The following is a 15,639-nucleotide window of genomic DNA, read 5'->3' on the forward strand; positions in this document are numbered from 1 at the left end:
CTGGAGGTCATTGGCCTTGAAAACCACCTCAGAGGGGCAGTCACCCTCACTGGTCTTTCCCTGACTCACAGCAGCCTCTGCTATTTGAAAGGGAGGCCATGAGGGGATCATAATCCCTTTATGTCTATTTTCCAAAAAAGTGCTCCCAGCAAGGAAAGATCTGGGTGTGTGTATACAGCCAGATGGAACCGCCTGTTTGAATAATAGACACCTGCACAGAAGTCAAACAAAAGAGGCCGCTCCCGCCCACTTCAAGCCAAAGCCAAGAAGATGGACTAGATAGAGCAGGTCTCGCCTTGCGCCCCAGAGGTCTGCAAATGCAGCTAGGGAAGGGCTGGCGCGGAAGGCAAGCTCTGCAAAGAGGAACACTGATACTGCAGTTGGAGATGAGATCCAATCTGAGATGTGTGCACAGAGATAAATCGACCGGCCTTAACTGTGAGAAAAACAGTCTGAGGCAGTGTCTCTCAAGCCTAATATAGGTGGAGCGGGAGGATCTTGAGTCAGTAGGTCCGGGATGGCTGGGGATTCTGTGTTTCCGACCAGCTCCTAGGTGGTGTCTCGGCTGCCGGTGTATGGACCGCACTTGGAGTTGTTGGAGTCTCTTGATTTTAGAGAGCATGCCTTTTAGTATCAGCTCCCTGTTGTTTCTAAGTTACTTTCAAATTCCTGATGCCTCGTGTTCTTCACAAGAACTCCAGTAGGTAACCGAGGCCAGTGTTCTGACCTCTTTTTTTCTAATAAAGGAGACTGAGGTTGGGACAGGTTGACTGCCCCACCCCAGTGCTCCAGAGAGCCTTGGACTTCGGTCCTTACTTCAGAAGCATTTCTGATGAGCCCACTACATCCCTGTCCCCGTAGGTAAAAGGTTATTACTAAAACCACCATGGAAATGTCCATCTTCATTGCGCTTTAAGCGTGAAGCCTGTAAGCCTGGAGGCAACTCTACTTCCAATGTAAGTATGAAGGCAGGACAGTAGCTTCTAAGGATGACCTCACTTGCATGGGGTGCCTGGACCGATGATGCTCGGGGTCACCTCGGTAAGACAGCACCAGCACAGCCTTTCAGCGGCCCGAGCGCTACTGGTCACCAGGACACCTGCTTCGTGGCAGACTTTTGCTGCCTGGGGTAACGTTTCCAGGAGTGTGCTCCGAGTCACCGCGAACAGGAACCCATTGACTGATGTGTGCCGGGTGGCACTATGGTCACCACAGGCTGCTTTCTCTAGACCAGTGATGGCGAACCTTTTGAGCTCGGTGTGTCAGCATTTTGAAAAACCCCAACTTAACTCTGGTGCCATGTCACATATAGAAATTTTTTGGTATTTGCAATCATAGTAAAACAAAGATGTATTTTTTTGATATTTATTGTATATATTTAAATGCCATTTAACAAAGCAAAACCAACCAAAAAAATGAGTTCGCGAGCCACCCTGGCATGCATGTCATAGGTTCGCCATCACTGCTCTAGACTGTGCTTGTGAGACGCAATAGGAGACCCCTGGCTTTGAAACGTGACTCCACCACTCAACTCACTAGTCATGGCAACTCAGCTAAGTTACTTAGCGGCTCTGAGCCTCGGTGTTCTCTGTAATAGTGGGATACTAGTACTTCTTATGTGGGCCACAGGGTATGTAGGATGAGCAAGTGAGTTAATAATAGATGAAACATATCAAATATGTTTAATTTCATATATGACGACTGACCTACAGAAATGGCAGTTTGATAGGGTCCATCCTACTACACAATAAATTCTGATGAAATGCTAGCTGTTATGCCACGTGCTGGGGGCCAGGCCAAATGCTTCAGTGTATGCTATCATTTAGTCCAGCGGTTCTCAACCTGTGGGTTGCGACCCCTTTGGCGGTCGAATGACCCTTTCACAGGGGTCGCCTAAGACCGTTCTGCATATCAGATATTTACATTACGATTCATAACAGTAGCAACGTTACAGTTATGAAGTAGCAACAAAAATAATTTTATGGTTGGGTCACAACATGAGGAACTGTATTTAAAGGGCCAGAAGGTTGAGAACCACTGGTTTAGTTTTTTAAACCAGACTTGATGACAATTATTATTATTATTTTATTGGTTAGGAAATTGAGTCTCAGATCCTTTCAGCAGCATCCCCAGTTTGTATGTGGAGGAGCTGGGAGCAAACCTTTCTTATTCCAAAACCCAGGTTTTTAACCACTCTAATGTCGTGAAACGTTACCTTGAGACCCTGCTTGGGTTCTCCCTGATCCTGTCAGATGGAAGAATTTTCTCCAAAGCAGTCGTTCTCAAAGCACAGTCCGTGCTCCAGCCTTACCAGCGTCACCAGGGGACTTAGTAAAAGTGCACATGCTCAGGCTCCGCCCCAGACATGCAGGATCAGAAACTGTAAGGATGGGGCCCAGCAGCGTGGATTAATAAGCCCTTCCCGCAATGGTGACGCATGCTAAGAGAGTTTGAGAACCACTCTTTGAGAGACAGTAACTCAAACATCATTCATTAATAATCAGCAGGTTCAATGATGACGAGAGTAAATGACTAACGCAGCTCAAACTCACCAGTTGGTCCAGATCTTTGAGTGGTATGGTCGCTGCGGTCGGAAGATGAGTCTCCATCTTCTGTAAGGAACAATCAGAGAAGGTTCAGTACAGTGTGTTCTGGTTACACTGCCATCTGCATTTCCTCACGTCTGCCTTTTCATGCCCTTGGCTTTTATCACAAAGCTTAGTCTTTTAAAGGTAAGCAAAGGAGCCGTGAATGGCTCCACAATATTAATTTCTATTCATTTCTTAATCCACTGATCAGTGGGCTAGAGATTTCATCAAAATTAGGAAATCTGGTCCAGCACAGACCATCAGGATGACCAGAGGAAGTGTGGCTTTGGTAGAAACCCAATAACTGTAACACGTGAACAAAATTATCATGATGTGTTCACAGGTCTGAGGTTGGGATTTGATACTATTTCTTTGAAATAGGGACTCTCTGTTTTGAATGATGACAAATGTGATCACTGGGAATGCATGTACTCTGTGGCTTAGGTCATGAGACATTTAAAGAGTATTCTCCGAGGCAGGAAATAGAAAAGGCTTTTAGTATGCATACAAGATCTTGGGGTTAAACTCAAAGAAAGAAGTCAACTGCTTATTTAAAGAAAATGTCTGAAAATAAGTGAAAAGGAAAGGGGGAGATGATAGCCAATGTGTGACTAATGTATTCATGGTTATTAGAATATGTTTCAAATTGTAATATTTTTCAAAAATGAAATCTGCATTTTCAACACCAAGAGTTAATATAATTCATCTTCTCAAATAGCCATCACCGAAAGGCTTTCGAATTGCTAAACTCTGGATCCCCAAGTCAGATCTTGGATTTAGCATATGGAAACTCTTACTCTTCTTCCTCCTCCTCCTCCCTACACATTTTCCAAAAATATACTGGAATCTTAAAACAAAAAAGGACAATGGTTTCATAAAATGGCTATAGTTACCCATTATGAAGGTACCTATAAGGAAAATGCCATAGTCTGATCCCCACCATTTCCCATAAGGTGGAGGTAGGTGACCTGTAATCGCTTGTGTACTTGTATAGAGGAGACACATTGCTTTGTTCCTTGGCTCATGGTTAGAATAATGAAAAACAGAATTTTCTGAAATGCCAGGACCAACACCCTCAAAATCACCACCGCCATCACCACCACCACCACCACCACCACCACCACCACCACCACCACTACCACCACCACCATCAGTACCACCATCACCATCACCACCACCACCATCACCACCAACATCATCACCACCCCCACCACCCCCACCACCAACACCATCACCATCACCATCACCATCACCACAATTTCAAATGTTTTAATTCTTAAGGTTAAGCATAAAGACTGAGAAAAATTGGAAGAAATGAGCACTTTTTGAATTTTGAAAGAAAACAAAAAATGAGAGTTGGATCCCTTATTAATCATTTAATCCATGGAGAACCATGGAAATCTGTTGGCACCACCATGGAATATAGACGAAATTAGAGTACATGGATATCAATTTTGTAGAAAGCATTTTATTTACTAACAATAATCTATGTAATCTTTCTAGGCTACTGTAACTATTTAAATTGCCACTTAAAATTTAAATTCATTACGTTGCATGACGGGCCTCATTTTGCTAAGAAAAATTAGACAATGCTCTAAGGTTCACTTCTACAGAAAAATACTGAAAATGATACTTAGAAATTTTAATGATTGAGGGTAGAAACATGTTGAACAAAGAACCAAAGGGCGTGAGACGTTCTGGCTTGCCAATATTGCCAAGGTTTTTTCTAAGACTATTTTCCTTGAAGCTTGTGTTCAAGTAACCCTTGTGTTTAAGTAATCCTTATTTTATTTACTAACAAGAGGCCCGATGCACGGAATTTGTGAAAGAGTAGGCCTTCCTTCCACTGGCTGCTGGCACCAGCTTCCCTCTGGCACCCAGGACCCGGACTTCCCTTGCAGCCCCAGCTTCGTCCAGAAGGTCATCCGATCTAATTAGCATATTACACTTTTATTATTATAGATGCCACATTCACATAACTTTCATTATTACATATTGTTGTAATTCCATTTCATTATTAATTATTGTTCATTTCATACTGTGCCTAATTTTTATAAATTAAACTTTATCAGTAGTCCCTCCTTATCTCTGGGATGAGCAGCCAAGGAAAAAGGCCACACAAGTGACATTCTGGTTTTCTGTCACCACAGCAGTCATCTGTTTCATATATTGAGTTCTCATAAGATTTATTCTTCTTTGGGGAGGAGAGGGAAAGAACTTATGCTACAAAAACAAACAAACAAAAAATTACAGTCGTTCCTCCTTATCGACTGGGAATACGTTCTAAGACCCCCAGTGGATGCCTAAAAAGTGTGGATAGTACTGAACCCTATATATGCCATTTTTTTCCTATACACACAAACCTATGATAAAGTTTAATTTATAATTTAGGCACACTAAGAATTTTTACAACAATAATAATGAAATAGAACAATTACAACAATATACTATAATAAAAGTTATGTGAACTGGCGTTAGGGAGTAAAATAAGGGTGACTTGAACACAAGCACTGCAATGACATGACAGTCTAACTGATTACGGAGATGGCTAGTTAGCGGCTAAAGGGTGGGTAGCATATATAGTGTGGATACACGGGACAAAGCAACGATTCACAGGTGGAGACAGAGCAGGACGGCATGAGATTTCATCAAACTACTATGAATAGCACACAATGTAAAGTGTATGAATTATTTCTGGAATTTTCCACTTGATATTTTCAGACCACAGTTGACCATGGGTAACTGAAGCCACGGAGAGCAAAACCCTGGATCAAAGGGGGACTACTGCATGTTTAAAATCACTAATCTTTAATAGGCCTTCGTGGTAAGAAGTACTTGAATAACCAGAGGAGAGGATTTTAGTTTCTTAGCCAGAGTAGGTATTTTCCAGTTCCTTTTTCTACAATGTCAGTTTTTTAACGCAAATGGAGAAACAAACAAAAAAGCAGAAGTAAGGAGGACTGTTTGAGAAAACAAATCTCATTCTGGGTCCATGTCCAACCTAATTGAATGTCATCTTCAGCCATCTATTTGCCACTACAACAAGAGAGATATGCCTATTCATTAATAGTTGGTTCTATCATAAAATTTTAAGTGTGCATCATAATTAGAGATTTATCCACAAGCCCTTCACTAAAAGTAAAATTCACCAATCCATCACCAATAGGAGGTAATACTTTCAGAGCCAAGGTATTAATATATGGAAATTATTCACATGTTGGGTAAAACCTTACTAAATACGCAGCATGTTATTAATTGAATCAAATAAAATAGCTAATATTTAACTTCTTTGACCTACAAAACTATCAATTTCACATGGATCAACTTAATATATCAAAGACCAGAAACAAGGCAAAGAAAGAAATTCTGCCATAACAACCAAGTCACAAGAATAAATAGGAATGACATCAGCAAAGGAAAGCATTCTTAATCTCAACTAAGTCTAAGTTTATTTGCACTAGAATGATGACATGATTAAAAACCCTTCCCAAGTCACAAACAAGCCTAATCACAGCTTACACAGAAAACGTCCCCTATAACATGAAAGTATGTGTTGTTTTTCTACATTACCTGGCAAGGGACCATCAACATTAACGTTGGAATCTCCATCAACAGTAACTTCAGTAACTCCAGGGGACTCAGTGTTAGCAGGGGTCACTGGGATGAGAGTTGTGTACTCCTTTGTGTCTGGGGAATGAGGAGTATAACCTCCCACTGAAGTAGCTGAGTCTTCAGGAAGATTTCCACCTCCGCCATCATGCCTATCTGTGTAGAGGTGGAGTCCATGGTGAACCGACATCTGTAAGGCCACCACCCATCGTGTGCTTGTCCTTAAAACATGCAATTACTGCAAAAGCTTCCCACTTGTTATTTGTGAACACAGAGCAAAAGATAGTGTGATCTACACTATTGCACAGAATCTATATTTTGCAATTGAGAACACCTGGACATCACTCAACGGAAGAGATTTTGGTGATCCTAATACCTAGAAAAGACATTTGTAACATCTACCTGGGTTGTTAAAGTGAGGATTAAGCCACCACAATTGTTACCTTGAAGGCAACTCAGGTTCTAGATAATCTTGAGCTCTTACTCAATTGGACCCACCTATAATGAAGTGGAGGAAGCATATCTTTGAATTAAAAGGTAAGTATGCTGTCTGTGATTGGAATAGCCAATGCAAGGATTCCCAGGCCTGAGGCTTTATTTTTTCCTTTTCCAGAAGGCACTGCTTCTTAATCACCAAATCCATGGTCCAGAGTATAAATGGCAAAATATTATAATTAATGCGAGGGAAATAGAAAGTAATATAATTCAGATCTTTATACCAATTATAAATCACAAATAAGCAATCTAAATCTAGAATTTAAGAAACCTGACCTTTAAGATTAAGACATATAGTTGCATTTCATGTACAATGGCTTCTAAAAAGTCTTCAAAGCAGAAAAATCAGACGCCCATCACCAGCACACCTTCTAATCAGAAGTAACAGCACAACAGCCAATGAATGCACCTCCACCACAGACACCGTGCAAAGACACCCATAACTGAAGCCATCCTTACTGCTAGATGTTGGAGTGGACTTCATTGGATGGTCTTTATCTTCTTCCAAGCCTCCATGTGATGTAGAGAAGCTCTGAGTATGACTCTGCTCTGTTTCAATGAGGGATGAATCCAGCATTAATTTGAAGCCATAAAACAAATCCTGTTATTTTGCTGACAGAGAGGATCTAGCTATATATAGTGTTAAACAGGCGAGAGCGTAAGAATACCAAGGTTTGTGCATAACATTTTCATCTGATTGATAAGAACATACAACAGAATTCTGTTTTACTAGTTGGCTGTTAAGAGCCTTTGTTTGCTTTCCATATAATCAACACAGATAATGTGCCAAACATGAAGCCTGAGCCAAAACTATGTCTATCCCAGATCATCCTGACCCATTGCTTCCAGTCACCAAAGAAAACCAGAGTACACAGACACAGAGGAAGAGTAATGTTTGAATCCCAGTGTTCCCATCAGCAAATCAAGAGCACCCAGTTGTGTGTCAAGAAGTGGCATGATCGTAACCACAAAAGAGGAAGAAGTTCATCTAGTATAACTTGCTCCAGTAACTCAGATCAAATGTATAAAAGGAAATACGTTAGTCCCTCCTAAAGAACATTAAATTAAAGTTCCCATGTTACTCCATTATTAGGTTTTTGATCTCATCTGTGGATGAGGATTCTCATCACTATACTGAAACGCCAGGAAACGCTTGCCTGGGCAAACACAGGGCCCTCACTGTAGTCCATGCAATTTGAGGTTGAACCACTGCCCATATGTGAAATCACTTTGATTGTTTTGAGTTAATTTCTTTTGTGTTCTTCTAAGAAAAGTACTGACCTCTGAGTTACAGGTGCAAGCACCCCAGAAAGCACACCCATAAGCCATGTCCACCACCAAATAAACATTACAACCAGAAGAGAAACATTCACCAAATCCCAAACCAAACATCAGAACAAAAGTCAACAGGGACATAAAGTGGAAATACAAGACCCTCGATTGGCGGGACCATTCTTTGGCTTCTCTGCATCCTATTTAATGCTTAACACTGTGCTGGTTACATCATTTTATTTTATTTATCTTTATTGTGGAAAGTATTACAGATGTCTCCCTTTTCCCCCAGTGACCGCACTATTGTCTGCGTCCATGGGTTATGCATATTGTGCTAGTTACATTGTTGACAGTCAACACATGCTTGCTGGCTTTTTCCTTTGTCTAAAGGGAACACATAAAGAACTCTGTCCATTATGTGCAGGAAGCAGTGAAATAAGGCCCTCTTAATTCTGGAACTCTTTCATAGTCTGTCAAGAAATTATGAATGACTTTAGGCTGATATCTAGGATAGCCATGTACATATAATGAAAATTAAAGCTGTTAGAAGTTTAGCATTGCTTCTACCAGATGTTTAGTGATAGGAAGAAGCATTAGAAAATGTTCTCATTTTGTATCCGGGCCCTGCCACCTTTGTCAATTGTCAATAATACGCCTTGCCCCTCTTCTATAGGATGATGTGATTTCCCTATTTTCTACGACTGTATGTCTCAAACTTGTCTTTTCACCACCATTAAAACAATCCTATCCCTCTTCTGCTTTGATTGAAGAAAAGATGGGAATCAAAAGAAGGTGGTCAGTGCCCAGCCAGTGTTGCTCAGTGGTTGAATATAAGAATTCAGTGGTCAACCTATGAACCAGGAGGTCACCCTTCAATTCCCGGTCATGGCACATGCTGGCATTGCAGGCTTGATCCCCAGTAGGGTGTTTTTAACTCACTCTCCCTTTCCCTTGCTCTGAAATAAATTTTAAAATATATATATACATATATATTTTTTAAAAGGGGCTGGTCAGTTAAAACATAGAAAAATCACTGTTCTAGCCGTGGTCTTGGATGACACTACCATAACTACTTAGGGAAGGAAAATCCAGTTGAATGGAGTCACACTTTTTTTTTTAAAACATAAAGTCATTGACTTTGGAAAGTACCAAGAATAAAGGAAAAATCACATTTAAAGACCTCCACCAAGAAAATATAGAAGAAATAAAGACTGAGCCACAAAGCACTAAATACACCATTCCACCACCAAGCTCTAGATCTGGGCCAGTATGAGCAAGAACTGAAGCAGGAACACAAGTCAATAAAGGGCTGAGTGTCGTTATCCTTACGAGTTGTCACTGGAAGAGGTCCTGTCCTGTCCCAGTCTTCTGCCAAATGTGTGTTTGAATCTGCAGAAGGCTGAAGTGTTGTACTATGGCTGGAGTCCATATCTGAAGGAATTAAATCAGTGTTATAGTTGGATTTCCTAAACCACTACCTGAGGGTGGTTTATGATCTAGAGCCAAATTATTCTTATATTCAAACCTGGATAAAAGGAAAGAAAGCACATACTGATTCATGTCTCCAGAATTGGAGTAGATTATGGCTTCTTCAAAAGATCCCAAGAAGTAACTGACTTGCACTGAAAGGTTGAGTTCTATGAAAGCTACAATATTTTGCTTATTTTTGCCGAGTCTGAAAGGACTCCAAATGAGCACATGATGGGCCTCTCAAACCTTACAGAAACACACACATAAACCAGTGTGACTTGTTCCACACCATACACATTGCCTTTCTTATAGACACATGGGATCTGACACATGGAGAAAGGACAGTGTGCTGGTTCAGGCACCATTCTGTCACACACACACCCTTACTTGGCAAAATAACTTTTTTATCAGCCCTCTTCCCTTCTTTGGTCTCTTCCACTTTATAAAGGGAACATGCAATAAAACATAAACTCATCACCGACTACTACCTAAGTAGAAGCCACAGGAAGTATTTAGGGGCAAGGAATAAGAAGCCATGGATATCAGTGAATCAGTCATCCTGTCAACACAGATATGTGGTGCCTTTGGAAATTAATATGTACAATGTTGAGCGGTACAGAAATTTCACTAAAATATTTACAAATGCTTTTTTAATGATGATCACAAATCAATTCTGTTGAAATAACAAGTCCTGAGTGAAGTAAAGGCCAAATAACCTATAAACAACATCACTATTGTTGGCTTTCCGATTCAAAGTCCACCCACACTGCTGCCTCTAGAGGGATTTAATCAGTTCCAGATAACTCCAGAGGGGGAAAAAAAAAAGGAATATCGGGCACCCATACCTACACTGCAGCCCTTACATACAAAAGACAAGAAAAATCAAGATCTTTGGAGGAAAAAAAATCCCAGATTTCAAAAAAGAGGAAAGGCTAGCTAACCCAAATCAAAACCCCACATGGCTATTTTCCCAGAAAGAGTCCTGTCTGTTGATGGTCTCTAGACACTCTTGTTTACCTTCCCTGTTATCAGTACAATCTTTCATGAGGTATCACACTGTTCTATAGTTTGAGCAATGTAATTGTCCTTGTCATGTTCATCAATTTAATGGAGTCTCCTTCTGTTCATCAGTATAGAGACTTAACACTGATTCTGAAGTTATTTCACTGTGGCTTGGTTTTCCACTAGTATTATATCCGAGCCTCCAGCAGCCACATGCATAAACATGTGTGAGGTCTGCATGTGGCACTTCAGCCACTCAACATGATGGCCACAGCCTCGCCATTCCAACTCATCTTCCTTTATGACAAATGGGTCAGTTCACTCTAACAAATTCATTTCTTGGCTTTCCTTCCTTTATGCCTCTTCTTACACGAGTTTTCCTACAAAAACTTGCCCTGACTTTCCTTCTCTGACCTTCCAGGGTTTCCCCCCATTTTCCAAAAACCAGATCCAATCCACCGTTCTCTGCTGCTCCCTGGCAGGTCCTCTGAATTTCTCTGGTGTTATTGTTGGCAACATTCATTTGACATCGACTACTTGCTCTCTCATATTGTTAGATTGATTTTGGTGCTAAATGTTTTCTTTTACTACTTAAATTTTAAGTTCCTTAAGAGCATGGACCATGAATTGTACATTGTTGTGGCTCCACAATGCCTTGCACATTAGACAGTATTTAATGCCAGTGTTGGTTTTAATCACTAGTAATTTGGCAATATCTGTTCATTAGAATTTGGGAATGACACAGTTAGGGGGTTCTAAAGATACGAAACCATAAAAACGGTTAAATTCCTTTTGGAGATAACTTTGTTCAATTCACTACCAAGAGACATGGTCATTGTGCTCTTGGAACGCATTTCAATAAAGTTCATGTTATGCATGCCCTTCGTAGCTTGGATCCAGATTACACAACGCTATGAATAATAATTCACAGCCCCATATTGGTTCTTTGATTTATCTCCTTTTTTGGAATGTTACATTTCTGTGACCAAGGCATTTTGTTAAATAACAAAACAAAACTTGAGTAACTCTTCATGGGTACAATAAGGAACATGGATTCTTTAAGTTAGTGAAGCCTGAGAAAAGGGCATTATCTGATACCAACTCTTGCAGATTCCCTAGGGGAAAATGTCATCTGCTCTGATAAAGGAAGACTTCTTTTTAAATATAAAAGCTGGTCAAATAAAATCACAACCCTCCATTCTTACAGAACTACAACCAGTATCTTTTTTATTCTCTCTCTCTCCCATTTAATTCTGTTTTTTAATTGCTTATAGGTAAAGATGAATGATGTTTAAGAAAACAGAGATTTCATCCTGTGTTCATTTATGAAATTCACAAACATTTATCGATGGCCAAGAGTCGTCTAAATCTTAGGTCACAGAGTGTCATATTTATCTCTAAATGTGGTAAGAGTGAACAATAAAATTTTCTGAGCTTTTTCATTATTTCTTCAGAAGGAGCACTCACCAATTTTTTTACCTCTGAGATTTCTCTACCAGAGACAAGTTATATCTTTGAGTCTACAGTGGAAATAGTCCCTGATCCATCACTTTACTCTTTTAAAAGCCCTGCACTTAGGAGTAAATGAAAAAGGACTCTTGAGACTGCTCCCTCTTCAGAGAAAATGACTTTCACTCCTATCATTTTAAGACCAATTCTCCTTTAATTCTCCTGCCAAATTCTTCACTCTCAGCTCAGCACTTCAAATTCAGATAAATGGGCATATCACTTCTACAAAGGAAGCAAATTTTTGAAGAAACTTCAATTTCCTTCTTAGGAAAGTAGAGTGGTCTAAACCCAAGGGCTTATTTCTAGGAAAATAGCCATTTGTAGGCTTTGCCAAAACATAATATAAAAAGGTTCAGATTACCTATTCTGCTTTCTGTTTGATGACCTCGTCCCATTGGATGTGAGATTGGGTCCAAAAAATAAGTCCAGGAACTGTCCTCTTCACTCGGTGTTGTCGTTCTCTGATTTGGATGGGTGTCGTGTGCTGAGACTGGTGTGACCATGCAGTTCAAGCAATAGTCAAAGTGTTAGTTGACATCTGACCAGGGATACACTGATTTTTTTTTAAATGTACTTTTTTTTTATCTGAATAAGACAATGAAAACATCTTCCTGGCATCGAGGAAGTTGCATAAACACAGAATGTTTTAGCAGGTATAGTTCATTCATGCTCCTTTTCTTAGCAAGCGGCATGTGAACTGAAGGATACAAAAGCATTAATGACTTCTCCAGTGGACAGGAGATGAGTTACAGACATCAAGTGAAGATGAAAAAGTAGTTCTTGACCCATACCAGGTCGCCACCATCCCCCAAAGGAGGAAGTATAAGAGTCCAAGCACATGATGTCATTCCGAGACAACCACATCCCAGTGAAATGCACATTAGGATGGTAGTGAGTTAGAGAAGGAATCAGGTAACAGCTTCCCAGGAGATAAACATAAAAATAAGTGCCATTATCTCAAAAGCATGAATGAAATCCATTAGAAGCATTACATTTTTTTTTTTAAATTTAGAAGCGTTACCTTTTAACAATGAGATTTATGGCATAAATGACATGTAAGAATCGTAGCACATGCTTTTGCTTCATCCCGTGCCAATGAAGAAGTATAGGTAGGAAAGATTACAACAGTAGCCCCTTAGCAACAACCAACCACACCACATAGCCAGTCACTGAATCCGTTGCTCTGCCAGGAATGCATTCAGGAGTTGCCACACAGGAAGTACATTATGCATTATATTCCATATCGCATCGCCAATGGAAACATGGGGATATCTCTCACTGACACCAAGTGAGAATATCATTCTTAAAAGGAACTCACGTTCTTTTATAAGGCAGGGTGTATTTCAATGTTTCTGTGATGCACACAAAAGAATCATGCATAGGAGCTCGCAGAGTCAAGTTATCAGGCCTCACTTAGACATGGTGACAAGACTTGAGTCCAATTTGCACAATCCCACAATTCAAGAATAGAGAATGTATTTGTTTTATAAATCTAGGGGGGGGGGGAACTTGTATAATCAAGGAGAAATCTCCAAACAGACATGGCAAAAGGGCCAAATGACATCAGACAGGTATTTTTATCAAGATCTCTGGCTTCGTTTCTTTAAACATTGGGGTTCTGACCATGTTTCTTCACAAGCCCAGAATTTTATAGAACCGTGCTGTAAAGTGTGGACCCACATCATAGAGTAGGTTCATTTATAAAACCAAAGGGAGTATTTTATAAGATCAGAGTCTCTGCTACAACCTTACCAGGGAATGCCCCAAACTAGATCTGAAAATGCCATACACAAGGGCATATTGTCTGTGTCTCCTTTGTGGGGATTTGTTACAAGCATTTAAGGGATGGCTCTGTGTTGACCGTACCATAACTTATTAAAGGAAACTTAACATCTTGTGACAATTCTTTCAATATCTTATTTGTTCAATGTTCTCAATGTTCAACATGTAACCCAAGAGGAAGTTTCCACCCAAGCTTACTTGTTAAACCATCCATTACCAGCTGTCCCTGCCGTTGAATAAGAGTTCTTCGGGCGCTTGGAGAGATTCCCCATGCCCTCCATTTGCAAACCACTGCTCTTTCTGGGTAGATATTTCTGCTGTTGCACTACTAGGGTCTGCTTGGGCTGTGTGAAGATTTTCAACTGTGAGCCATTATTGTTCCATTTCCTCACCAACAAATATCTTTCTACTTTACATATACATGTGGGATAGAAGGCAGAAAAGAAAAGCAGGAGAGAGAGGGAGAGGGAGAGGGAGAGAGGGGGGGGAGAGAGAGAGAGAGAGAGAGAGAGAGAGAGAGAGAGAGAGAGAAAGAGAAAGAGAAAGAGAGATATCACTGGTAGTCCAAAAGGGATATTAGAAATCAAATGGCTCAATCTTTTAATTTTTCAGATGGGAAAACTAGGGCCCAAAGAAGATTTGATTTGCTCAAAGTCATAGAGCCAGATTGGCACAGTCAGAACTATACCATGCATTATAAATTTCACTATTCTTATTTTACTAGAGTCTATGATTTCATAGATCTTGTCTGAGAGAATTGCTCAGATCATTCAAATCTTTGTTCCAGTGATTTTATTATAAGGAATATCTATATCTATATCTATATCTATATCTATATCTATATCTATATCTATATCTATATCTATATCTATCTATCCATCTATATAAAAGGCTAATAAGCAAAGTATCCCCTCGGAGTTTGACTGGGAGACCAGGAGTTCGATCACTCACTATGATGTATGCTGACCACCACGGGGTGGCGCAGAACCAAGGAAGGCTCCGGCCAGCAGCCAGAAGGCCCTGATTGGCCCTGACCCTACCCGTGCATGAATTTCGTGCACCGGGCCTCTAGTATTAACAATAAATGACAAAAGAGCCCAGTAGGAGGCCTTCTGAAATGGTGGTCATGTGACCCATCATCACAGGCACTGGAAATGCACCAGCAGTGGATTTGCCCAGCATGGAGGATGCTGGGAATGACTGGGATTCTCCTCCACTGGCACATTGTGAGGTTATACCTATGTGGCATCTAAAATTGCCACACTTTCAGCAAAACTAAATTTTCTAACAAAAATTTACTTTCTAACAAAATTTATTCAATGGAAGAAAATTATTCTCGCTAGTTTGGCATTATATACACAATAGGAATGTGTGACAGGTTTAAAATTTCAACCTTTGTTTTGTAATTGTCCAGTTTTAAAAGGACAAAATGAATAGAATGAAATTATATCAGGATGCCAACAGGGAAACTAGAAAGGCACTTACATTTTCTTCTAAGGCAACTAGTAGCAAATTTTTAGTTCTCAAGAAAAAGAGAGTTTATAAACTGGCCAAGTTGAAGTACACTTTGCAATTTGTAGAACTGATTGAGTTTCAATATTTTAGAAAATATGTGTAATTTTATAGTAGCAAAAATATTTTAAAGATAAAACTTATTGCACTAGCCAGTTTGGCTCAGTGGATAGAACATCAGCCTGCAGACCAAAGGGTCCCGGGTTTGATGCCAGTCAAGGGCATGTACCTTGGTTGCAGGCTTTTCTCAGCCTGGGCCCTGCTCTGGACGTGTGCAAGAGGCAACCAATCAATGTGCTTCTCTCACATCAATGTTTCTCTCTGTCTTTCCCTCTCTCTAAAAATCAATGGGAAAAAATCCTTGGGTGAAGATTAACAAAAAAATAAAAATAAAACTTAT

At 40.2% G+C, this 15,639-nt stretch overlaps 1 protein-coding gene across 35 annotated transcripts in view; it reads right to left on the reverse strand.

Moving 5' to 3' along the window:
• Nucleotides 1-15,639, reverse strand: part of CD44 (CD44 molecule (Indian blood group)) — an 87,843-nt gene that overhangs the window by 10,060 nt on the left and 62,144 nt on the right. For 9 of the 35 annotated variants that reach the window (XM_059709667.1, XM_059709666.1, XM_059709668.1 and 6 more), the window contains 5 exons: nt 12,307-12,435; nt 9,294-9,395; nt 7,152-7,241; nt 6,159-6,353; nt 2,553-2,612 (listed from right to left, as the gene is read on the reverse strand). In XM_059709667.1, the coding sequence (XP_059565650.1) occupies nt 2,553-2,612; nt 6,159-6,353; nt 7,152-7,241; nt 9,294-9,395; nt 12,307-12,435 (576 nt within the window). The remainder of the gene's footprint in view (nt 1-2,552; nt 2,613-6,158; nt 6,354-7,151; nt 7,242-9,293; nt 9,396-12,306; nt 12,436-15,639) is intronic. The other 26 variants (XM_059709670.1, XM_059709675.1, XM_059709681.1 and 23 more) reach the window with 9 other exon arrangements.

This window comes from Myotis daubentonii, chromosome 9 (genome assembly GCF_963259705.1).
Source record: "Myotis daubentonii chromosome 9, mMyoDau2.1, whole genome shotgun sequence".
NCBI classification, from domain to species: Eukaryota; Metazoa; Chordata; class Mammalia; order Chiroptera; family Vespertilionidae; genus Myotis; species Myotis daubentonii.